At 33.3% G+C, this 25,329-nt stretch overlaps 4 protein-coding genes and 1 long non-coding RNA gene across 15 annotated transcripts in view; 4 read left to right on the forward strand and 1 right to left on the reverse strand.

The window, feature by feature from the left end:
- The first annotated feature begins 547 nt into the window (after window positions 1-547).
- LOC143899778 (cytochrome P450 4C1-like) lies at window positions 548-7,170 on the forward strand. 5 transcript variants are annotated; one of them, XM_077410351.1, is made up of 13 exons: window positions 548-987; window positions 1,061-1,259; window positions 2,138-2,293; window positions 2,389-2,569; window positions 2,739-2,848; window positions 3,532-3,622; window positions 4,108-4,302; window positions 4,877-4,943; window positions 5,131-5,257; window positions 5,386-5,467; window positions 5,560-5,672; window positions 5,786-6,023; window positions 6,349-7,170. In XM_077410351.1, exons 4-13 carry the CDS (start codon window positions 2,410-2,412, stop codon window positions 6,687-6,689), a joined length of 1,524 nt encoding a protein of 507 aa, XP_077266477.1. In that variant the 5' UTR covers window positions 548-987; window positions 1,061-1,259; window positions 2,138-2,293; window positions 2,389-2,409; the 3' UTR covers window positions 6,690-7,170. The 5 variants fall into 5 exon arrangements, with proteins under 5 accessions (XP_077266477.1, XP_077266479.1, XP_077266480.1 ...); XM_077410352.1 differs by lacking the exon at window positions 2,138-2,293 and having other exon boundaries at window positions 569-656; window positions 825-987; XM_077410353.1 differs by lacking the exon at window positions 2,138-2,293 and having other exon boundaries at window positions 1,061-1,184.
- Window positions 7,171-8,223: 1,053 nt separating this feature from the next.
- Window positions 8,224-15,393, forward strand: LOC143899779 (cytochrome P450 4C1-like). 3 transcript variants are annotated; one of them, XM_077410356.1, is made up of 12 exons: window positions 8,224-8,378; window positions 8,948-8,981; window positions 10,014-10,190; window positions 10,356-10,465; window positions 11,165-11,255; window positions 11,756-11,950; window positions 12,540-12,606; window positions 12,794-12,920; window positions 13,048-13,123; window positions 13,348-13,460; window positions 13,593-13,830; window positions 14,181-15,393. In XM_077410356.1, exons 3-12 carry the CDS (start codon window positions 10,031-10,033, stop codon window positions 14,519-14,521), a joined length of 1,518 nt encoding a protein of 505 aa, XP_077266482.1. In that variant the 5' UTR covers window positions 8,224-8,378; window positions 8,948-8,981; window positions 10,014-10,030; the 3' UTR covers window positions 14,522-15,393. The 3 variants fall into 3 exon arrangements, with proteins under 3 accessions (XP_077266482.1, XP_077266483.1, XP_077266484.1); XM_077410357.1 differs by lacking the exons at window positions 8,224-8,378; window positions 8,948-8,981 and adding an exon at window positions 9,793-9,918; XM_077410358.1 differs by lacking the exons at window positions 8,224-8,378; window positions 8,948-8,981; window positions 10,356-10,465 and having other exon boundaries at window positions 10,051-10,190.
- Window positions 15,394-15,955: 562 nt separating this feature from the next.
- Window positions 15,956-25,329, forward strand: part of LOC143899996 (uncharacterized) — a 168,860-nt gene continuing 159,486 nt past the window's right edge. For both annotated transcript variants that reach the window (XR_013257660.1, XR_013257659.1), the window contains exon 1: window positions 15,956-16,409. This is a non-coding gene — a long non-coding RNA (uncharacterized LOC143899996). The remainder of the gene's footprint in view (window positions 16,410-25,329) is intronic.
- On the forward strand, window positions 16,905-19,250 carry LOC143899995 (peptide deformylase, mitochondrial). The gene is made up of 3 exons (XM_077410873.1): window positions 16,905-17,238; window positions 17,689-18,066; window positions 18,179-19,250. The coding sequence occupies exons 1-3, from the start codon at window positions 17,005-17,007 to the stop codon at window positions 18,296-18,298; spliced, it is 732 nt and encodes a 243-aa protein (XP_077266999.1). The 5' UTR covers window positions 16,905-17,004; the 3' UTR covers window positions 18,299-19,250.
- The window catches only part of LOC143899994 (tachykinin-like peptides receptor 99D), a 76,557-nt gene continuing 70,054 nt past the window's right edge, over window positions 18,827-25,329 (reverse strand). The window contains exons 5-7 of one of the 4 annotated variants that reach the window (XM_077410870.1): window positions 24,911-25,107; window positions 22,566-22,711; window positions 18,827-21,185 (exon numbers count right to left, since the gene is read on the reverse strand). In XM_077410870.1, coding sequence (XP_077266996.1) covers window positions 21,064-21,185; window positions 22,566-22,711; window positions 24,911-25,107 — 465 coding nt within the window. In that variant the 3' untranslated portion in view covers window positions 18,827-21,063. Of the gene's footprint in view, window positions 22,712-24,910; window positions 25,108-25,329 lie in introns of all 4 variants that reach the window. The other 3 variants (XM_077410871.1, XM_077410872.1, XM_077410869.1) reach the window with 3 other exon arrangements.

The following is a 25,329-nucleotide window of genomic DNA, read 5'->3' on the forward strand; positions in this document are numbered from 1 at the left end:
TATTAATAATATTTTTAAAAATTAATAATATTTTTAAGAATTCTTTTTAATTGTTTGAAGTCGGCGCCAAATTAATAATTACTAAATAATTATTAAATTAATATAATTAAAAAATAATAATTTATAAGGCTTATAATTATCATCGCATATTTCTTTATTGTTCCGTACGTATATGTTCTAACACGATATTTTATGAACTAAAACCTTTCTAGGGGATTGCTCTATAGGCAGTGAAAGCCGCATCCAAATCTGTCCAGTAGTTTCAGAGAAAATCGCGGACATACATACATACACAGTATGAACTCGCCGAATACAGAACCTCCTTTTTGAAGTCTGTTAAGAATGAAGTTATATACTTTACTTACGTGCATTATACCTCGTGACGCGATAAAAATTAAAATTTCATTATCTCGGTCAAAAACAGCCTTCGTTGTAGTTTGATATACATAGTGTCTTAAGCATGCACGTTATCGCAGTGTCAAATGCAAATTTTGTATTGCCTCTATTCTATCTCGTTGCTTATAAAAGCACCTTTTACGTCGACAATTCTTCAAAACGTCAGAGAAACTGCAGAACTCGAATGAAATACAATATTCGGTTTGATTATCCAATTGTCGCACGAGTGTTTATCATTACATAGAGTCGAATAACGCGAGGTAAGAAGCTCAAGATGCACTGAGAAACCAATTTGGCTGGAATAACCAAATTTTAGTAGACACACCATAAGTTATTTGTTTCTATACCTATGAGCAAACAAACACTTTTGTTGGAAGAACAAAATAATTTTGAAGAATATGTACGTGGAACCAAATATTTCGTTCAAGGAACAAAAGATCCAATTCGGCTACAACCTAATACGCGGACTGTTTGTTTGAACGAACAAAGTAAATTATTGTGTCATTCGGAGAAAAATAATTTGTTTTGCTACAAATTATCTACGAGTCGCAACTACAACAATAATTTTTGTTTCGGACAACACGAATTTAGGTAACATTTGTTAAAAGAACAAAATACTTTCCAACAAAAAAGTTGGTTTCTCTAACAACCTAATCATTTGCAGAAATCAATTGATTTAATTCAACGAAACAAAATTGCCAACAAAGAAATTTTGGTTCCGTCAACTAATTGAATCTCTCAGTGTACGGATTTCGCATTCTCATTGCACAATCGAATCTTGAATCGAGGTGAGAGGCAGCAGATTTTGTAATCTTCCCTATTGCAGGAATTATAAGGGTATTATTCTTCCGACTTGACGGACGGTAAGTATATACTGAAAGTTTATATTTTATAATATTAAAAATTATAAGTTATTAAAACATCGGTTCTGGTAAGTTAAATAAAATAAACAATTATTGTGGTTGTTTAAGCCAACTTCAAGCGATTTATAATTTGTATCACAAAATTCAAGAGAGAATTTTATATAAAGAAATTTATGTGTTACGTAAGACGACAAATTAAAATCACAGTGATTATAAAAATGTCGAAACTAAATTCGTTCTATATAAATAATAGATTATTAACTGTATACCACAACTGTATTAGCTCAATATTTGTTAAGATTTTCAGTTTTGCTTCTCATTCATTTTAAAGAACAAAATAAATCGCAATGTTTAAAGTGCGATTTCTCTTTAAACACACGCTATAACTAAATTCAAGATGCATTAAATTAAATTTAGGAAAATATTATTTTGTATAAAAAAAGTGATGTTTCTTTGTCCAATTTAGCAAAAAGATTTAGAAATATATTATATTTTTCTAACTCAAAATTGAACTGATAAGTATAATATGGCAATATAAATGTTCCACACAAGCGTCGTAATTAATTTTACTATAGAATCAGCTATTTGATTCTGTAAGTGCGATGTCTAGTATTTGTATCGCGTGTTATTCAGTCATTAAATTTAATTGAAATCTAATAAACAACGTATATATTTCAATTTTTTAGTATTAAAGAAGATTATTATATATATGTCAAATAGCAAGTTTTTATGGAAATTTTAATAAAATACAGCGTTAAAATATAATAATAAAAAATTTGTTGCTGAATCATTTGATTTATAAATCTACTAGTAAATGTTGCTAAAAATTGCATTGATATAATCGATATAAATTTTTTATTGATTGTTTTTGTTGACAGCTGTTCTGTTGGCAAATATTATTGCAACAGGAATGTATTCCTGATATGGTATCGATTTTATCGCAATCAAAAGTATCTATGAATAGATGAAAGATATTTTTACTCAGTACTAAGACTACGTTAACGCCGAAAGCATTGCCAGGGTTATTTTTTTCGGTGTGATATTAATATAATTCCGTTTTAATATTTAATAACAAAATTAATAACGTACGAGTTTACTTAGTAATTTGAAATATTTGATGTGTTCGCAGATACGACTGTTATAGAGAAGAATGGATTTTATTTTTTTGGCACTATGCATTGTTGTTCTGATTTTTGCGATTTTTCTGCATCAGCAATATACTGTTCGACAGAAATTTAAAAACTTTCCCCAAATCGACGCATATCCTATAGTTGGTGTGGCGATTAAATTAGCGAGGCTGTCACACTATGGTACGTAAAGAACTTTATGTATAAAATTTCATCATTATCCTTTTACAAGTGTTATTCGTAAAATCTTACACGGTTTAAAATAAAAAATTTACTATTAAAATTTATATAATAATTAATTTGATGGTATTAATAAATTACTAATGTGATAATTAATAATTCTAATTGCTAGAGCGCTTGAAATACTTTGTATCACTTATGGAGGGGTGTAAAGAAGAAATATTTGTACAATGGCTAGTAAGCAAGCCTATGATTAATGTGTATAAGCCAGAACATTTAGAGGTAAACAATAAAATTAATTTGCTAAAGTATTATCTGTTATTTTCTGATAATTAATGTATTATATATAAGTGTTGAGTAATTGAAGTATTATAAAAATGGTCGTAAATATCCTGATGAAATCATCTTTTTATATAATAGTATAAAGAATTCTTGACCATTCGCATAATGTTGAGCATTCTAAACGTGCATTCAAAAATTTATTTTTAAGTGATATCTCATTGTAATAATAGAGATTAGAAGAAGAAAATAAATTATTGTAGCGAAATCTTTTTATCGCTGCTATTGTGTATGCAATGCGTAATCAAATCTCGTTATTACACAATCAATTATTCGGTATATTGTAAATAAATTTGTCTTGTTGGTGAGGAAACAATAGAAAATGTTAAATATTTTGCCGTGTAAATTTGTTTGAAATAGTTTATCTTTACCAAATCAGAATTAATATCAACAAAAATTGTTACAGCAAAATAGAGAGTTATAACAAAATAAATTTAAAAAATTAATAATTAATTGACAGATTCAGCAAAACTGCTTTTGATAAATAGTATTAGTAGTTATATATCAATATATCTACATAACTGACTAAATTCGTTGCAATAGCATTAAGTACCTTATGTCAGTAAAAAATATGTTTATATTTTCTTCGAATATTGTTGGATTTTATTTTTTACCAATATTTACAGCAAGTTTTTCCTAGCACCGTAAATATCACAAAAGGAGAAGAGTATGATATGCACAGACCTTGGTTGGGCAACGGACTTCTGACCTCTACGGGTAAAGACGCAACAAAATCATCACGTACCTCCTTTTTTATGCATTATAAGTTTTATTAAAAATAAATTGCAGCTTATTTGCTGTACTTTAACATGTTTGGTCACTTACGGCTAGATAAGCTGCGTAAAAAGATAAAACAAGTTTTATCACTGAGGCACAGATGTTCTCAACACAATTAAGAAACAATATATTTTAGAACATGTGCTTATATTTAAATATTATTTGGATTTATATATGATTCTATTGATTTACATATATTCATTATTCACGTCGTTTCCCACAACATTGTGCAATAGTTTCTTGTGAAACGGTTTTCTTATTTACTTTGCTAATTATCGAGTACTGATATACAGGAAAAATAAGAGATTGCTTTATCACTTTAAAAATTAAAGCGATCACAATGTATCTTTTTACCTAATTTTTTGCTGCCTTTATCTTTTACGATTTTTACAACGTAATTATATCACATTTTAATGCTGTTTTAGGTAAACAATGGTTCCACGATAGAAAACTTATTGGGCCAACGTTCCATTTTAGAATATTAGATCAATTTGCTGTGGTTATGACTGAAAAAGCAGAGATCCTAATAAAGTGTCTCGAAAGAGAGATAGAAAAAGATTCAGCGAAAGCCGTTGATGTTTTTTCTTTTATTGTCAATGCTACTCTCGATATTATCTGTGGTAATGTATATTTTCAATTACAATATACAATATACATATAATTACAACATTTTTTGCGAAAAAAAAAACGTTTATTAACACATATATTTTACGCTGCAGCTAATTTTATCAATTACTTTATGAAGAGTAAAAAAGAAAAATTATAAATTAGTAAAAATATTAATTTAAATTTATCAATATTAATTTTGTTGAATCTGCAAATTATTTTGCTACAATAGTAAAAATTTGTATGTTATTCTTATGGTGTCACCAAAGCAAATAATAAAATGCCAAGAACATCGATAGCATGCATGTTGCATAAGACGTCGTAAAGATATCTTTAAGACACCTTTAAATCTAAAAGACATTTTAAAGACGTCTTATGCAACATGCATGCTATCCGGGAAGAAATTATTTTATATCGACAGTGTATTCTTACCAACAAATTTATTTAGCAAGATTTTTCTAGTTTACCAATAAAACAAAGACTTTGTAGTAATATTGTTGTACTATTTACAAGTAACAAGTATTGAGTTTAATTTTAGATTTTTAAGTGATAAGGGAGTCATTAATAATATCACTTGTTATCTTGTAGAAACGGCAATGGGTGTGAATATACGTGCTCAAGAAACCGTAACGAAATATCATTCAACAGTAGACAAGTCAGTTTTCGAAAATCTTCTACTGCTATTATTAGTGAAAAATATTAGTTAAAAATTTATTACTTAATAATGTTACTTAATTATTAGTTAAAAGTTTATTACTTAATAATGTTAAGAATTACCTGTGGACTTCAATCATTAATTACATATGTAATTTATGTGAATTGAATGTTAATTGAATTTTCAGAGCCTCCACGTTAATAATGAATCGAGTGCTTGCACCGTGGTATTGGCCTGATTGGTTGTACTATTCTTTGCCTGTAGGAAAGGCATTTAAATCAGCAATTGATACATTGCATGGCTTCACGAAAGGGGTATGTTGCAGAAACCTTAACAAAATGTATTTAGAAGATTAAAATAGTGTCAGAGGGTTTCAATAAATTTTTTATATTATTCCGTTAAAAAAATTTTTACATTTACGACAAACATCGATAAATTCTAGGTGATAAATAAGAAAAAGGCTGAACGACAATCACAAAATGGCTACACAGAACACGAAAATGAGGACAATGAATTAGATATAGGTGTGATTGTAAATTATAATTATACATTATATATTATGCATATTTCTCCTAGCATTTAAATATTTTTTATGTAAAGAAATTTGCTACATCAGGTAAGCGGAAGAAAAAAGCGTTCCTGGATTTGTTGTTAGACCAGAATGCGGAAGACGACACTCCCTTGACCGATGATGAGTTGAGAGCGCAAGTCGACACGTTCATGTTTGAGGTGAAATATTCGAAATCAAAGTTTTCCGATTTTGTTATTATAAATTTTTCTCTTTGAGCTCGGTAACGTATCTAGTATAAGTACGTGTAAAATAATATGTAAATGATAAATAGGGACATGACACAACGGCGGTTGCGATGACTTTTACACTCTTTCTTTTGGGTAATAATCTCGAACACCAGGAAAAAGTTCACGAAGAACTCGATGAGGTTTTCGGAGATTCAGATACGCCAGCCAGTGTAAAGGAGCTGTCGCAATTGAAGTATCTCGAAAGAGTCATAAAGGAGACACTCCGATTATTTCCAAGTGTACCTTTAATCACGAGGAAACTAACGGAAGATGTAAAATTAGGTAGGACATAACTTTACGTACTAATTGAATGAAGAATTTTGAAGAATTTACTAATATATAAATTCATTTACAAGGCAGTTGAAATGTAACGATGCGAGAAATGTTTTTCCAGATATTTTTTAAAGATTAATATTTAATAAATATTCTTATTATTTATTGAAAACTAAACAAACAAAAATTAAAGCAATTTATCTAAAGATCGATATCTTAATATTAAAAGTCGATCTGATTTTTAGATCATAAAAACTTTATATTATTAATATAACGTTTTGTAAGCAATAAATGCATTCTATATATATATATTAATTTATTTCTTCTATTTTAGATAATTATATACTTCCGAAAGGTTTCTCTGTCACATTGGCAATCTTATTAGCACACCGAAACCCAAAGGTTTGGCCGGATCCAATGAAGTTTGATCCGGACCGCTTCCTTCCAGAAAACTCAAAGCATAGGAATCCGTATGCCTACGTTCCGTTCAGCGCTGGACCGAGAAACTGTATAGGCCAGAGATTCGCTCTACTCGAAGAGAAAATCATGTTGGCTGCTATTCTAAGAAAATGGAGGGTGAAGAGTGTGAAAACGCTCGACACGATTGAGTACGGCGGTGCTCTCATTTTGCGACCACGCGAGGAAGTACTCATACATTTCACGCCAAAGAAATAAACAGTTCGCCAGCAAATATATGCTTTTTTATAATGCATTTTTTATAACTTCTATCGATTACAAAATTTAGATGTTTTTTTTATTATGTGGTATGTAATATTATAAACTTTTCACTTTTCACGTTTCCGCTCAAGGGAAAAAGTTACATGGTCGTTACCCTGGCCACAGAAGGCCAGCCATCAGGGTCGACTATCGAATGTCTTTGCGCCCTTGCTTGTCACGGCGTTCTGATCGGATTATTGTTCGTAGACGCTCTTCACCTGTGGCCTGGAGAATTCTTGCCCACTTGTCTATCATCGATCGCATGCCGATTACTTTGCCGCTCGTCACATGTAACGACATTGAGCTTTCCCGTTGATACGATAACTGCGATTTATAACTGAAACGCCTAATCACGCTCACGTAAATGAACGTTTGCGACACTGCGGTTGCAATTTAACCCAAACACTGTACAATCTTTAATAAAGATCAAGTTACATCATCCGGAGATCTTTTTAAGCCTGTAAAACGCGTCAGGAGTTGCTTTTACTCGTAAAAGGAAACTTGCATTCGAGAAGAGAGTTTTGTACTATTTCAAGTTTAACGCAGAGGCAATAATCTTCGAAACTGAAAAACTTTTATATATGCAATTGGTCCTCATAATTGGTCTGATTATATTATTAAAGGTAATACTTAAAAAATGTACCCGATGTCGCGCCATGGAATGTTAATGATACTGAACGTATAAGTTAAGTGACAAAAAAAAATCAAAACTTACTCCAACCATAATACACGATTATTGATAATATACATGTATATGCTGAGCGTTAAAATTTTGTTTTTTAGATATAATAATTAAGCGTAACTTTCGGACGAATTGTGAAATTTCTTTATATTTACATTGTTATTATGACAATTTGCATATTCTCTTACTACATCAGCAACAAAAATATTTTCAATGTTTGTCATCTTGTGTCACGATAATCGCGCAATTATTACAATCGTTGCAATTATTTTATTAAATAAATGTCACACATGTGACATTTAGATGACATTTAGAAACTATTTTTTTTTATTAATAGTAACATTTATCTTAATAAAAAATGGCGAGTATATTGAGAGAGTCCGGAATTAATTTAACTCAAATAAACAGTGTGAAAACGATCGGGCGACGGTAAAATAACTTCTGTTAAAAAAAAGAACCAAGAATAAACATTTGTGTAATTGGGACGCCATACATCATAGCCTTATATCATTAATTCATAAAAATTAATTACGGTCCGTGATGTACGCAGGAAAAAGGAGAGAGAAGGAAGTATTAACATAACAGTGTTTTGCCGGAAACCATTACAATTAAGTGTGATGAAGGTGATTAAGATGAAGATAATCGCAAAAATAAAGTTACATATACGTGCATTATATCTCGTGACGCGATAAAAATAGAAATTACATTATCTCGGTCGAAAACAGCCTTTGTTGTAGTTTGATATACATAGTGTTTTAAGCATGCACGTTATCGCATTGTCAAATGCAAATTTTGTTTTGCATCTATTCTACCTCGTCGCTTATAAAAGCACCTTTCACGTCGACGCGACGCTTCTTCTATAAACGCCAGAGAAACTGCAGAATTCGAATGAAATACCAATATTCGGTTTGATTATCCAATTGTCGCACGAGTGTTTATCATTACATAGAGTCGAATAACGCGAGGTAAGAAGCTCAAGATGCACTGAGAAACCCATTTGGCTGGAATAACCAAATTTTAGTAGACACACCATAAGTTATTTGTTTCTATTCCTATGAGCAAACAGACACTTATGTTGGAAGAACAAAATAATTTTGAAGCTTATGTACGTGGAACCAAATATTTCGTTCAAAGAACAAAAGATCCAATTCGGCTACAACCTAATACGCGGACTGTTTGTTTGAACGAACAAAGTAATTTATTGTGTCATTCGGAGAAAAATAATTTGTTTCGCTACGAATTATTTACGAATTGCAACTGCAACAATAATTTTTGTTTCAAACAACACAAATTTAGATAATATTTGTTAAAGGAACAAAATATTTTCCAACAAAAGAAGTTGGTTTCTCTAAACAATCTAATCATTTGCAGAAATCAATTGATTTAATTTAACGAAACAAAGTTGCCAACAAAGAAATTTTGGTTCCGTCAACTAATTGGGTCTCTCAGTGTACGGATTTCGCATTCTCATTGCACGATCGAATCTTGAATTGAGGTGAGAGGCAGCACATTCTGTAATCTTTCCCTATTGCAGGAATTGGCGTACTATTCTTCCGACGTAACGGACGGTAAGTACTGAAAAATCATATTTTCTAATATTAAAAATTATAAGTTATTAAAAATTATCAATTCTGGTAAATTAAATAAAATAAACAATTATTGTGGTCGTTTAAGCCAACTTCAGACGATTTATAATTTGTATCACAATTAAAGAGAGAATTTTATGTATAAAAAAATTTACGTGTATACCACAACTGTATTAGCTCAAAATTTGTTAAGATTTTCAGTTTTGCTTCTCATTCTTTCTAAAGAACAAAATAAATCGCAATGTTTGAAGTGCGATCTTTCTTTAAACACATTCTATAACTAAATTCGACAAAATGCATTAAATTAAATTTAGAAAAATACTACTATTTTGTATAAAAAGAGTGATGTTTATTTGTCCGATTTAGCAAAGGGCTTTAGAAATATTTTATATTTTTCTAACTCAAAATTGAACTGATAAGTATGGCAATATAAATGTTCCAAGCGTCGTAATTAATTTTCCTATAGAATCAGCTATTTGATTCTGTAAGTGCTATGTCTAGTATTTGTATCGCGTGTTATTCAGTCATTAAATTTAAAATCTAATAAACAACGTATATTTCAATTTTTTAATATTAAAAAAGATTATATTATACATATATATGTCAAATAGCAAGTTTTTATGAAAATTTCAATAAAATACAGCGACAAAATATAATAATAAATTTGTTGCTGAATCATATTATTTATAAATCTACTAGTATAAATGTTGCTAAAAATTGCATTGATATAATCGATATAAATATTTTACTGATCGTTTTTGTTAACAGCTGTTCTGTTGGCAAATTTTATTGTAACGGAATGTATGATATGTTATCGATTTTATCGCAATAAAAAGTATCTATGTATAGATGAATGATATTTTTACTCACAACTAAGACTACGTTAACGCCGAAAATATTGCCAGGGCTATTTTTTTCGGTGTGATATTAATATAATTCCGTTTTAATATTTAATAACAAATTTAATAACGTACGAGTTTACTTAGTAATTTGAAATATTTGATGTGTTCGCAGATACGACTGTTAGAAGAATGGATTTTATCTTTTTGGCACTATGCCTTGTTGTTTTGATTTTTGCGATTTTTCTGCATCAGCAGTATACTGTTCGACAGAAATTTAAAAATTTTCCCCAAATCGACGCATATCCTATAGTTGGTGTGGCGATTATGTTAGCGAGGCTGTCACACTATGGTAAAAAACTTTATGTATAAAATTTTATCATTATCCTTTTACAAGTGTTATTCGTAAATTCTTACACGGTTTAAAATAAAAAATTTACTATTAAAATTTATATAATAATTAATTTGATGGTATTAATAAATTACTAATGTGATAATTAATAATTCTAATTGCTAGAGCGCATAAAATACTTTGTATCAATTGCGCAGAAGTGTAAAGAAGAAATATTTATGTTCTGGATTGTAAGCAAGCCTCTCATTTATGTGTATAAGCCAGAACATTTAGAGGTAAACAATAAATTAAATTTGCTAAAATATCATCTGTTATTTTCTGCGATAATTAATGTATTATATATAAATGTTGAGTAATTGAAGTATTATAAAGATAGTTGTAAATATCGTGATGAAATTATCTTTATATATAATAGTATAAAGAATTCTCGACCGTTCGCATAATGTTGAACATTTATTTTTAAGTGATATCTCAATGTAATAATAGAGATTAGAAAGAGAAAATAGATTATTGTAGCGAGATCTTTTTATTGCTGCTATTGTGTATGCAATGCGTAATCAAATCTCGTTATTATACAATTAAATATTCGGTATATTGTAAATATATTTATCTTGTTAGTGAAGAAACAATGAAAAATGTTTAATATTTTGCCGTGTAAATTTGTTTGAAAAAATTTAAATTTTTTTCTGAAATACGATAGTTTATCTTTACCAAATCTGATTTATTATCAAAAAAAATTGTCACAGCAAAATAAAGATTTAATTTTTATAACAAAATAAATTAAAAAAATTAATAATTAATTGACAGATTCAGCAAAACTGTTTTGATAAATAGAATTAGTAGTTATATATCAATAAATATACATAACGGACTAAATTCGTTGCAACAGCATTAAGTACCTTATGTCAGTAAAAAAATATGTTGTATATTTTCTTCGAATATTGTTGGATTATATCTTTTTGCAATATTTACAGCAAGTTTTTCCTAGCACCGTAAATATTACAAAAGGAGAAGAGTATGATAAGCTCAGACCTTGGTTGGCTAACGGACTTCTGACCTCTACAGGTAAAGACGCAACAAAATCATCACATACCTCCTTTTTTATGCATTTCAAGTTTTATTAAAAATAAATTGCAGCTTATTTGCTGTACTTTAACATGTTTGGTCACTTACGGCTAGATAAGCTGCGTAAAAAGACGATACAAGTTTTATCACAGATATATGTGCCTCAACACAATTAAGAAACAATATATGTATTTTGGAACATGTGCCTATCTAAATATTATTTAGATTTATGATTCTATTGATTTACATATATTAATTATTCACGTTGTTTGCCCCAACATTGTGCAATAGTTTCTTGTGAAACGGTTTTCTTATTTACTTTGCTAATTATCGAGTACTGATATACAGGAAAAATAAGAGATTGCTCTATCATTTTAAAAATTAAAGCGATAACAATGTATCTTTTTACCTAATTTTGTAGCTGCCTTTATCTTTTGCGATTTTTACAACGTAATTATATCAATTAATTGTAATTATATCACATTTTAATGCTGTTTTAGGTAAACAATGGTTCCACGATAGAAAACTTATTGGGCCAACGTTTCATTTTAGTATATTAGATCAATTTGCTGTGGTTCTGTCTGAAAAAGCAGAGATCCTAATAAAGTGTCTCGAAAGAGAGATAGAAAAAGATTCAGGGAAAGCCGTTGATGTTTTCCCTTTTATTGTCAATGTTGCTCTCGATGTTATTTGTGGTAATGTATATTTTCAATTACAATATACAATATACATATAATTACAATATTTTTTGCAAAATAAAGAACGTTTATTAACACATATATTTTACGCTACATCTAATTTTATCAATTATTTTATGTAGAATACGAGAAAAATTATAAATTAGTAAAAATATTAATTTAAATTTATCGATATTAATTTTGTTGAATCTGCAAATTATTTCGCTACAATAGTAAAAATTTGTATGTTATTTTTATTGTGTCACCAAAGCAATAATAATAAAATTCCAAGAACACCGATAGTATGCATGTTGCATAAGACGTCGTGTCTTAAAGTTATCTTTAAGACACTTTTAAATCTAAAAGACATCTTAAAGACGTCTTATGTAACATGCATGCTATCCGGAAAGAAATTATTTTATATCGGCAGTAAATTTGTGTTCTTATCGGCAACTTTATTTAGCAAGATTTTTCTATTTTACGAATAAAACAAAGATCTTGTTGTAATATTGTTGTACTATTTACAAGTAACAAGTATTAAGTTTAATTTTAGCTTTATAAGTGATAATTAAGGGAGTCATTAATAATATCAATTGTTATCTTGTAGAAACGGCAATGGGTGTGAATATACGTGCTCAAGAAACCGTAACGAAATATCATTCAACAGTAGACAAGTCAGTTTTCAAATATCTTCTACTGCTATTATTAGTGAAAAATATTAGTTAAAAATTTATTACTTAATAATGTTACTTAATTATTAGTTAAAAGTTTATTACTTAATAATGTTAAGAATTACCTGTGGTCTTCAATCATTGATTACATATGTAATTTATGTGAATTGAATGTTAATTGAATTTTCAGAGCCTCCACGTCAATAATTAATCGACTGCTTACACCGTGGTATTGGCCTGATTGGTTGTACTATTCCCTGCCTGTAGGAAAGGAATTTAAATCAACAATTGATATATTGCATGACTTCACGAAAGGGGTATGCCGCAGAGACCTAACAATAATGTCTTTAGAAAATTGAAATAGTGTCAGAAAGTTTAATTAAATTTTTTATATTATTTCTTTAAAAAAATGTTTACATTTACGACCAATATGATAAACTCTAGGTAATTAATAAGAAAAAGGCTGAACGACAATCGCAAAACGGCTACACAGACAATGAGGACAATGAATTAAATATAGGTGTGATTGTAAATTATAATTATACATCTATGCATATTATACATATTATATGCATACATTATGCATATTTAGAGGGATAAAAGTCATAATAATAAATCAAATTTTTTTAAATGTTGACTTGTGTGCATAGATTTTAAAAGATTGGATTTAAACTACTATGGCTTTTACCTTTCCATTTCTACTAGCGTATAATTTTTCTTATTTAAAGAAATTTGCTTCATCAGGTAACCGTAAGAGGAAAGCGTTCCTGGATCTATTGTTAGACCAAAATGCGAAAGACGACACTCCCTTGACCGATGATGAGTTGAGAGCGCAAGTTGACACGTTCATGTTTGAGGTAAAATGTTCAAAATCAATATCTTCCGATTTTTTTATTATAAATTTTTTTTTATTAGCTCGATAACGTATCTAGTATAAGTACGTGTAAAAATTATTTTACATATCACATATAAATGTAAATGATAAATAGGGACATGACACAACAGCGGTTGCGATGACTTGGACACTCTTTCTTTTGGGTGATAATCTCGAACACCAGGAAAAAGTTCACGAAGAACTCGATGAGATTTTCGGAGATTCAGATACGCCAGCCAGTGTAAAGGAGCTGTCGCAATTGAAGTATCTCGAAAGAGTCATAAAGGAGACACTCCGATTATTTCCAAGTGTACCTTTAATCACGAGGAAACTAACGGAAGATGTAAAATTAGGTAGGACATAACTTTATGTACCAATTTAATAAAGAATTTTGAGGAATTTACTAATATGTAAATTTATTTACAAGGCAGTTAAAATGTAACAATGCGAGAAATGTTTCTAGAGAATTATATTTTTTAACGATTAGTATTCGATAAATGTTTTTATTATTTATTAAATCTAAACAAATAAAAATTAAAGCATATTATCTAAAGATCGATATCTTAATATTATAAAAATTGGTCTAATTTTTAGATTATATAAACTTTATATTGACAAAGATATATATAGTCAATGTAACGTTTTATAAGCAAATACAAGCTATATATTAATTTATTTTTTCTATTTTATTTTTTTTATTTAGATAATTATACACTTCCGAAAGGTATCTCGGTCACATTGGCAATCCTGTTTGCGCACCGAAACCCAAAGGTTTGGCCGGATCCAATGAAGTTTGATCCGGACCGCTTCCTTCCAGAAAACTCAAAACATAGGAATCCGTATGCCTACGTTCCGTTCAGCGCTGGACCGAGAAACTGTATAGGCCAGAGATTCGCTCTACTCGAAGAGAAAATCATGTTGGCTGCTATTCTGAGAAAGTGGAGGGTGAAGAGTGTGAAAACGCTCGACACGATTGAGTACGGCAGTACTCTCATTTTGCGACCATGCGAGGAAGTACTCATACATTTCACGCCGAAGAAATAAACAGTTTGCCAGCAAATATATACTTATTTATAATGCGATTTTACTTCTATATCAATTACCTACAAAATTTAAATGTTTTTCTCATTATGTGGTATGTAATATTATATATACATATACATATATATATGGCATATATTCTTACATATAGGAATAATATTTATACGAAAATCAAATGGAGATAGTAGCACATATTAACGCAATCACACTTTTATCAGCGTAATGCGTCATTATTATTGTAAGTATCTGGAATCTCGTTTTGTAAACAAGGAGTATCTTATGCTAACAAAATATAGCTTTCACGACAATAAGTGTTCTTCAGTCAAAACCATCTGGAATATAAAAATAATCATTAATAAACGTCTTTAAATTAAAATATAACGTATGCATTTTCTGGATGCTAGATTCTTTTAATGTTAAAAATTTATTGGCTAATGATTGGCTAATTATATAGCTAATAAATTGCAGTAATTACTTAAAACTTAAAATGCAGATTTCTGCCGTTATAAAATGCACGTGCTGGAAATGGTATGTAATACGTAATACGCCGCGTTACGAGGTAAACAAGAAATTAGTTTTAACATGTTGAAAAATGACGTTGTCTTGTGAACCAATTTCTTATTCTTAATATTTTCCTCATTTAATTCCTTGTTTATTTCTTACAATTCCTTATGTTTAATTTTTTATTGCTCGGTTTTACTTTTTTATTGTATTATGTGCTTGAGTCTTATTTTTTTATTGTATTGCGTGCGAAGCTGATTTGTATAATTCACGCCAATAATTATAATGCGCTGCATCAATTACTTACATTTGAATTTTCAATCGTAGCGTATGTCTGATGTTTTATAAATGTAAATAAATACGCAATATATTAATTGTTTATTTTTATTATCATTTTATTATTTTTATTATTGTTTAATTTACGTAATTACGATAATAAATTTTATTCAAAAAAAAATTATTTGGAAAATGCATCGATTTAATTATACTATTCGTTCTAGGTTTTTCGAAATTTTTGATTGCAAATATCAAAATAATATTCATCGAAAGATTTAAAGAAATATCGCGATAAGTAAAAAAAAAAGTTTCTACTGTAAATTAAAAATTAAATCGATGAGAATAGCGACTACGAGAATGTGTGTGCGGAGCGTCAGGCGTTACTTTGTCCGAGATTTGTATCCGAGATTTTCGCTCGAATCACGGTGCATCCGCGGTTCCGGCAACTTCTATTTTGGCCCAAGAACGTGGAATGAGCTTATTCCAACATCGGGAACCGAAAGCGCTGAGGGTAATTTCAATCAATTTTGGTCAATTCTATATATATAGGCTCTTAATCGGCGACTAACTCGTCATATGACGCTACATCGTTAATATGAATAAAGTCATTAATTTTTGGTCTAACTTGCCTCTATCGTATTAATAGAAATGGACATCGGTCGAAGTCGCCCAGAGCAGGCAAGCGAGCCGTGAGTCGTGACGATACCTCGAGAATCGCGGACGTCACATCGATAGATTTTAAATCGCCGCGCCGTCGGTTGAATCGCGCGCGGAGTGCGTCTCGCGAAATGGCGCTCGAGCCGTTCTGCGCGTGCGCGTTGCGCGTTACTGAAAGTCCGAAAGTGAATCTCGCGCGCGAAGGACTGCCTCCTGCCGCATGCCGGCGCGGCTGTGTGTGTCGCGAGTCGCGAGGACGTTCGCCGTTCGCGTCGCGGATTCCGACATAGGTAACAGGTATCGTGTACTGTGTCTCGGCATTGGTGATCCGTTTTCGCGTGTGGAAAATCAATCGTCCTCGCGCATCCCGAGGTTGGTGTTTCGTCGAGTTGCAGCGAGCGAGGGTGACGCCGGCAACGACGGGTGTGCTGTGCGGATCGTCGTCGATCACCTTCAGGTACGCGCATGTTGCGATTCTGATATCGAATGGAAAAACGCATTAAAATTTGCACGTTTCGATAAATGCGTTCTGCGCGCGGCCGAGAGAGTGTTATTTAGGATTAGACATATATAATTCCGAATTTTGGAAGTTGCCGGGGGCCAAAGTGAACGAGCGTAATGTAGTAGATCTTTTATTTAATATGCATTTTACGATTTTTATACGTTATCAATCTTCGTAATCGTTTATACGATTTATGCGAATAGCATATTCTGCTCTTTGTTCATTTCCGGGTCTCTGGGAGATCCATTTCATAATCGCGAAAATTTATATCTGAATTTGATAATATCTCGTCGGATGGCGTGAAGGTGAAATAGCTGTATGCTCTTTATCGCAATGTTATCGGACGAGTTTCTCCCGGCATCGGGAGGTAAAGAAACTTCGTTCGGCGCTGTATGCCTCCGGCCCCGGCCTCCGCGCCTCCCGCGGGTATCTCGTCGTCGTCAGGTCGGGAAACGTAAGAACAGAAATGTCAGTGGTAAGTGGTGGTGGTGGATAACCTCAATTCCGAGATTTTTTAAGGGCAACACCGATATCCGATCGCGCGGGTACGATGTTTCGAGCGCGTTATCTCGCGAACGTTGCCTCGCGTGCCGTTGCCGTCAGAAGAAACGGCGCGCGATTCATAAGCTTTCTGAAAATGAAGGAGACGGTTCAGCGAGTGTTGGGCATGAACTCCAACGTGTTAATACCGTACACACACGTTTGCCAAGTTGGTGATCCTGTCCTGCGCGCTCGCGCCATGAAGATAGAACCGGAAGTTGTGAGGATGGCAGACTTTCAACAGGTATCGTCGCAAATCTCTCGCTCCTGAATTATTCAATATGGAAAAAGAGATAAATTAACAAGCTGCTCTGCAAGAGAAAGCTTTAATTTGACAAAATGCTCGCAAAAACACAAAGTTATTATTTGGAAAATGTCACGATAAGCGAGAAAATCTGTAATAAACATACAGAGAAGAAAAGAAAATCTGTAATTTTTAAGGATAATCGCACGAACAATTATACCGTTTTTTGGTGCAACTATAAAAGCGATGGTAAATTATAAAAAATATTTTTTTAAAAAGCAACGCAAGAATTTTTTTCACATTGATGAATTTTTAATTAACCTTATCACGTATTTTTTTCATCGCGTGTTGCGGATTACGCGGACAGTTTCCTATTACTCTAAATGAAAAATATTACGATTCGAGCACGCAAAAAAAAAAAATGGTATAGCATTGCTGTTAATTATTCAGGTAATTACTCGTTTGATGAACGTTATGCGGACATACAACATGTACAGTCTATCTGGGCCACAAATCGGACTCCCGTGGCAAATATTCGCCATCGATTGCACGGAGAAGAGCATGAGGGGGATCGAGGAGTCTGTTAGGAAGGCTCAGGAAATGAGTGTCGTCCCGATGACGATTTTTATCAACCCCGAATTAAAAGTTATAGACTATACACCTATCACTTTTTACGAGAAGTGCGAGAGCATTCGGGGATACACCGCTGCTGTGCCGAGAGCCTACGAGGTGGAAATCACGGCATTGAACGCTTCCGCTGAGCAGTTCGCGTGGCGAGCACGTGGATGGTCGGCTAGAATAGCGCAACACGAATACGACCACTTACAAGTAAGAGTTAAACGAAAACGGAAATCTCTGTGGCGTCCAGAATTCGAAAACTAAGTAGAATAAGAATTTATTTACGTATAGAAATTAATCTCTGTGTTTTTCTATTTCTCAGGGAAGTCTGTACATAGAGAAAATGGATGTAAAAACATTTCATTTCACGGCTTGGGAAAAAATTAATAAACACAAAGGCAAAGTGCGCTTGAGTTATTGGCCGAGACAGTGGTGGTTATAATATCTGCGATACGCGCACACGAATTAATAATATATATATTGACTGAAATAAATGTATACGGTTTTCACATTAAAATTGGAGCGTCCTCTTATTCACACGTTCTCCCACGATATAATTTATATAACGCGCGTGGAATTGATATTCCGAGCATTTCATTTAATTGTTATTAGTGTCATTTTAAACGTTACTTATCGTATAAGTACTTATCATATTCATATTTTTTTTGTAGATACATTTTTTAATGGATAGATTTTGGACTGTAACATATATACTCTTTATTTACAGAACTATAGTAACTATATTTTTGTAGACGTCGCTCTTGATCACATTCTTCTATGACAAGATGAACTGATTACTTTATATCTTTTTCTTGAATATGCATTTAAGGAAGATAAATGTATATCTAATATGATGTTAATGTAAAATAACGTCGATAATAGAAATTATTTTAAGAATAGAAATCGTTTGTCCCTTAATTTTCTCTTTCTTTCAACGGGCGATTTTTGTGACATTAATTTAAAGTTCGGCTACATAAAAAATAGGATGTTTTATTTACGCATTTTCCAGAGTACAATTATAGTATACTATCAAATATACGGTCACAGGTACGCGAAAATATGTGGTACCGAATAAACGAAGAGAATAAGTATTCCATTCGTATAATGAATTCGTATTCCGCTTTTTGCGTGATTCCGTGGAGTTTACACCTCCTTGCGTTACATCATTCAGTCGCTATCTTACTAGCGCAGCCTTGAATATCGTTTAATTACCTTACATTCTATCACGTTACATATATTTTTAATGGTCTCTGATATGATAACAATACAGCTATATAATTCTTTCATTAATATATGTGCTTTGATTGCGTTTCTCGATAACAAGAAAAAATAATTCGTCGAATAATATGTCGATCTGCAAAATTTTCTCTCCTTCTCTTTCCGATTGTTTACGTTTCTGAGAAAAATTGTAAACAAAATTTTTGCTCGCTTGTTTTTATTTAGAACGAGCTTCACCTAGATAGAGATTCCAACAGCTAGAACGGCTGGTACAAAAAGCGAGTTATAAATTCAAAAAAGTTATAAATATCACAATAGTTGTGGTATGAAAATTTTTTCGGTATCGATGGAATCCTGTTTATTATTTTGTGTCCGCCATTTATATACAGAGCTGCTTTGGACCATTCAAAAAATGAAGTGCGTTCGCGGTACTTCATGATACGCAATTTTTTCAGCTGCGCCGGTTACCCTCTTATTCAGAAATAATCCCATGACTTTGAATATTTCCCTAATTATGTACTTTTATTACGTTATTATGTGATGTGTATTATGTAACATACACCTAAGTAAATCGTATCTTAAAAAGCGTTTGTTTTCCCAGAGTATTTCTTGCTCCGACAACATCTGAAAGTCTAAAAGGAACATGAGTTATAAAGTCTGCGTTCGTTTATTCCCGTTGGGAGCTATTGGGAAAATAAAATGTATAATACACGTAACGTATATTATATTAGATTTTATTTTCCCAATAGCTCCCAATGTGAACAAACGAACGCAGTCAAAGACATTACACACACATTTTGAGTTCATTTTAACGCTGTTTTGCTTATCTTCTGCTTAGACTGAATAAATATGTGGCCATGTCAAAAGAAAGCGCACTAAAACGAATCTCCTCTAAAATAGCATGCGCAATAGTAGATAAGAGGAAATTATAATCTTTTAATATCAAAATATAATTTTTATCTTTAAACTTGCTGAAAATCTAAGGCCAATATTGATAGCTTTAAATATGAAATTGCACATTTTATTATTAAGTTTATTTCATGAAAAAATGAAGTAATCGAACTTTTACAAATAAAAGATAACATTATAGCGATAAGCTTGGATTTACTGCAGATTATCTAAGGGTTCACAACCACATCTAGTGCGCGTTTAATGTATTCACATATAACTTACAATCTTTAATTTATTATAACAAAAAGCTTGCAGTTGTCTGTGTGAAGATATATATAACTCTTTATATACACGTATATAAAGTTTTACACATGTATATCTTCACGTATATACGTATGAAATTTTATATCTTTTATTTTACTTAGCATAAAATATAAGTGAATTTTATCTTTTAATTCTTAGGCTTATTGATTGAAGAAATATCTTATTTTTAAACAAGAGCCCCTTAGTCTCGAAAGAGTTTCCTCTTCGGTAGAGTTATTATACATACGATAGGAACACGACAATTAATGCGATGATGTTACGCATTACCAACCATTATTCCTTAGATTAAACATTTTTCTAACACCGATTAACCGCGAATCTTGATGCGTCATTTTTTTTGCAAAACACCGCGTATTAATACACTACGAAGAAGATAGATGTTATAGATACAATTTCTTTGGTCCGTTGATTTTTTAAAATAACTATGAATGAGATACGCCGATAGAGATAATTCAGTGATAGTAAACATAATTACTCTTTTAAATTACATTACGTGTAATGTAATAACAGAGATATCTCTTCGCGATTAACGTTGCGCGTGACTAGAGAGAAACTCGATTAAAGTTCTTTGGCCCGTTATACAAGGACTAGCTTGGACAGCCGGAGGGAATCGCTCCTTCCCAGGATGCTGCAAACGCTGCAGGTGCGATCGAGCCGGTGCGGTCGATCGGCGAAAAGCGCCGGCATTAAAGGGGGACTATAGATATTTTCATATCCAGATATTTTTCATATCCAGGTGTGTACTCGTTGTTGCTGAGAGTTTTCCTCCTCCTGTCAGGACACGTGTCCTCTGGTCTGCGAGGTCCTCCATTTTTTGCCATGATCGCGGTGATGTGCCAACAGCCGGTCGTTTCCGCTTCTCACTGATTGCAGGTGCAGCGGTATTCGCACCGTGCCTATCGAATTAGAAATAGGGCTTGTTTTGCATCGATACATCGATTGCTACGTATCGTGCTATATCCAATTATACTACGGTGATTAACAGCGCCGTTCCGTGCCGTTGAGTTTAATCGTACGCGTACGTTCGGGTGTAATTCGTGCGAGTTATCGAATTCGTTGTCGCGCATCGATAATCAAACGAGGATCTAAAAGAATGAATGTTACGTGTTTATTGCGTGCAATCATTTTAAAATCAACATGTGTAAAAACTTAACTTTTAACGTAACTAAAGTGAGGTATATGCGTATTTAATTGAAATTCAACGGGATGGAAATACTTTATGAAAAAATTAAATTCGATGAACTTTCGTTAGAATATAATCGGAGGAGATGATATTAATAATCATAATAATAACGGAACAACAAAACATCTACGCAATTAAAATGCTGTGGGAAACAATGCATGCTGAAATTATATTTACTGGATGTTTCTCTCTTGACACATCTTGTTACATCAAGAATTAATCCTTTCAACAGTGAATTAATAGGGAATTCCGGAAAGGTTTTGTATTCGTTAAAGAGAATTTATTCATCTTTAGATTTCAAATCAAAGGTTTAATTCTTGATGTTGCAAAGAGGATATTTCCCCCGAATTAACGAACAACAAACATGCAATCATAGTTTATTTTCCGCGTTTGTTTCGCGTTTATTACTTTCCGCTTGGGCTGCTGTATATTGTGATCGATACGAAATCAAGGGGTGTGAAGCGAACGGCTCGCGCTACACATTTAACCCGTTGTGGTCACACCTCCTAAAAATAACGTAGTGGTCACACGTCTAAAAGAACTTCCTGCGTTTTACTCTTAAAATAGTATACTTTTTAAGGAAGGGAAAAAAAAGCCTGGGGTCCTATGGACCCCCGGTGACCACAACGGGTTAACGCTAAATATATTCGATTCTCACCTCGCATCGAATCGCCGTATGTATGCGCAAACAATTTTTGTATCGAACGACGATTTTACGTCCGTGTTACGGGTTCCGTGTGTTGTATAAATAGTTTAACGCGCGTCGCGAACGTTCACGCGCGAAGGATCACGAGCCGGTATCTTCGATCCGCCAAATCGGGTACATACTCGGGTGCTCGGGGGGAGGAAAGGGGTAAAGGGTAAAGTGTAAAGCTTTGCTCGGGATTTCGCGATGATCAGTGCGAGGTGCAATTTCTGGCCGCGACAACATTGCCGCGATCGACATCGGCGAGGACGTCGGGGACCAAGTGGCGCAAATCTATGGATGATGTTCGCGCGTCCCCCTCGGCTGCGTCCTCGAGATGAGAGTCTGACTCGCTCCTAGGCGTTGTGGAGCCGGTGGTGCAAGTGTGCTCCGAGAAGGTGCACGTACCATTCCGCGATATTCTGGTGTGCATGTCCGGGCTACCGGTGCAGCTGTATCTGGACGTCACGGCCTCCGAACGCGATAGAGATGGCTCCGCCGTCACCCGCACCCACGGACACCAGAAGAAGAACTGGGCGAAGCCACGCCGGAATCTGCGACGCACAAAGCACGTTGCATATGGAAATCGATGGAGAAAAATATCGCGAGAGAAATGAGCGATTATTCCTTAAAACTGTCAAGATAAAGTTATGCCTTGTTGTATGGATAATTTTGAATCAGATAATTTTTGTTCTTTACGCTTGCATGAGTGATAAAGAGTTGTCGTAGAGTATTTTGCAGATATAAATGTTGCAAAGAATCAAGATTATCCGCATATGCCATGATGATTTTAGTTTAATATTTTTACTTTTCATATTATAGATCGCAATAAGGTTCCGTCTTCATCTTTTTCTCATGATATTCATGAAGATAGGATGATTTAAATCATGCATATTACTAAAAAAAACCTCTGATTTCCCCAAGAGAAATATCCCGCTGTCATTCAACTCAAAGACACAATTCATGTGTCACATATATATTCATTTTTACATTTTATACTTCTCGCAGAGAAGAAAATTGAAAAATATAGCACTCGCGGTTCGCAAAGTTTTCTCATATACGGCTCATATTTTTTTCACGATACACACGGGAAAAGAAAGATCTTTTAAGAAAAGCGCGTTATACCATATATGCAGAACCGCCCGAATGCCCGGGATAAAAAGTTTCGCGTATTACATGCAGGGAGAAGGCTGTAATCCAATTATTACACGACTCTACTGCGCCGTTGTTATTATTATTCACCGTCATTACGAAATCGCGGTCCGGACGCGGAAACACAATGATACCTGCGTATCGTGTCGTATGAATATTTATGAGACCGGGGCGTATTCTGTCGATAGCACGCGGAAAATTGAAATCCGCACGTTCGAGCCGCGAATGTCCGTATCTCGTATAGCGAGGTGTCCGATGTATTACATTTCCATCAGTTTAGTGTTTTTGACGTTGCGTCTATTCTTTTTTTTTTATACGGACCAATAAATAGCGGCAATACCGAGTTAGTAAGGAACAAAACGTGCGTGTGACGTGTAAGAGGAGTTTTGGGGCAGGAGTAGCAAGGGAGGGAGGAGGAGATTCGAGCCACGGTGCCCACGGTTCGATCGACAGTGTTCCCATTCCCATTCCCATCTGCGGGCGAAGCGAAATTATTTCGATTGCTCTCGGAAGATTCGCGGGGCTTTTCTCGATGAACGTCGGTCGGTCAGCGACGTTAACCGAACCAGTGCGGCGGCAACACACGTATGCGGGCTTAAAAGCAACATCCCCGCGGTGCCATAGTCCGGTTCTATGATGATACGAATCGCTTATTTCGCATGTATCGGAAATCTCGGTCTGGTCGACCGCGTTTCCATTATCGTGGAATATATTTGCAGCATTCAAATTGATCGTTTGTGTAAACGTGTTAATGGCAACGCTGTTACTTCCTGTTCCTGTAATAACTTCGGGCGTCATCCCCCCCTCCCCCTTCTTCCATCCTCCGAAGTATCTCTAAAGTCGGATGAGCTTATCTTCTGTGTGCTATATAGGATTAACTCTCGTCAGTTCGTCAAACACTCTCGACGGCGAAATAAATCGAAGGCAATCGAATCTTCTTAAGCAAGAACATAATTAAAATAAAACTGCACAGCGATTGCAATAAGTGACTAAATTATTTCTATACAGATCTTTATAGCTTTACAAAAGTGTAAATACATCTCATTATTTTATCTCGATAACTTGGAAGTTAAGAAATACAATTTGAAAATTGTTAGAATTTATGTGTCACGCTTTAACAAATGTGAGATATATATCAACGACGGTTGATATAGAAACTTAAACTCCCGCGTCAAGAAACTGTGTACTTGGAGAGCGGCTCGGATATTTTACACCGGAGATTTGCGTTTAATTTGTGTAGATCCGCTAATTAACATAGAATAATTTAAGTTAGTCCTTGCGTATCGCGATAGGCAAACTTAGCGAAGCGAAACACCGCGCAGAGATGTTGAAGAAGGAAACTTTCGCGAACTCTGTTAACAAATGACGAGAGCCTAGGATTCGTCGATACGTATTTGGTTATCTTACGAAGTTGGTTGAATCGGCATAAGGACCCTTAAGAAATAATTCTCGGATTACAATGCTGGTGTTATGAGAAAATCCAACTTTTGTTATAACATATCAAAATTTTGACACATTTCCGAGAAACGTTATTACGAATAACAGAGCAAAAAGTGGTCGTTGTGAATAGAGTGGGTCGAATAGGAGAGCAAAAATCTTACCTAGTATTCATCCAACAATAAATTATGGGGTTGTACATGCTGTTGGACATTGCCAGCCAATATATTCCCAGAAAGACCTCCTGGATGTACGGTTCATTTGTAATCTCTGGCAGATATGACGTCACTATGAAGTACATATGAAACGGAAGCCAGCACACTGCGAATATTACTACAACGACTATCATCATTTTTACTACCTGAAATATAAAGAAAATTCATATTAGTCAAGATATAAAAGGCCGGTCGTTTCTCCACGATTAATTTATTATAGAGTTAGATCTTTTCGATAAAGAAAGCGAAGATATTCCTTTCAGTATCTTAAAAACGTTATTGAATAAAAGAAATGTACATTATGTAAATTATGTTATTCGTTTCATAACGAAACAAGCACAAAAATGTGTCCTAAGTAGATAAACGTA

This window comes from Temnothorax americanus, unplaced genomic scaffold, assembly GCF_048541705.1.
Source record: "Temnothorax americanus isolate GAGA-0224 unplaced genomic scaffold, ASM4854170v1 Scaffold29, whole genome shotgun sequence".
Taxonomy (NCBI): domain Eukaryota; kingdom Metazoa; phylum Arthropoda; class Insecta; order Hymenoptera; family Formicidae; genus Temnothorax; species Temnothorax americanus.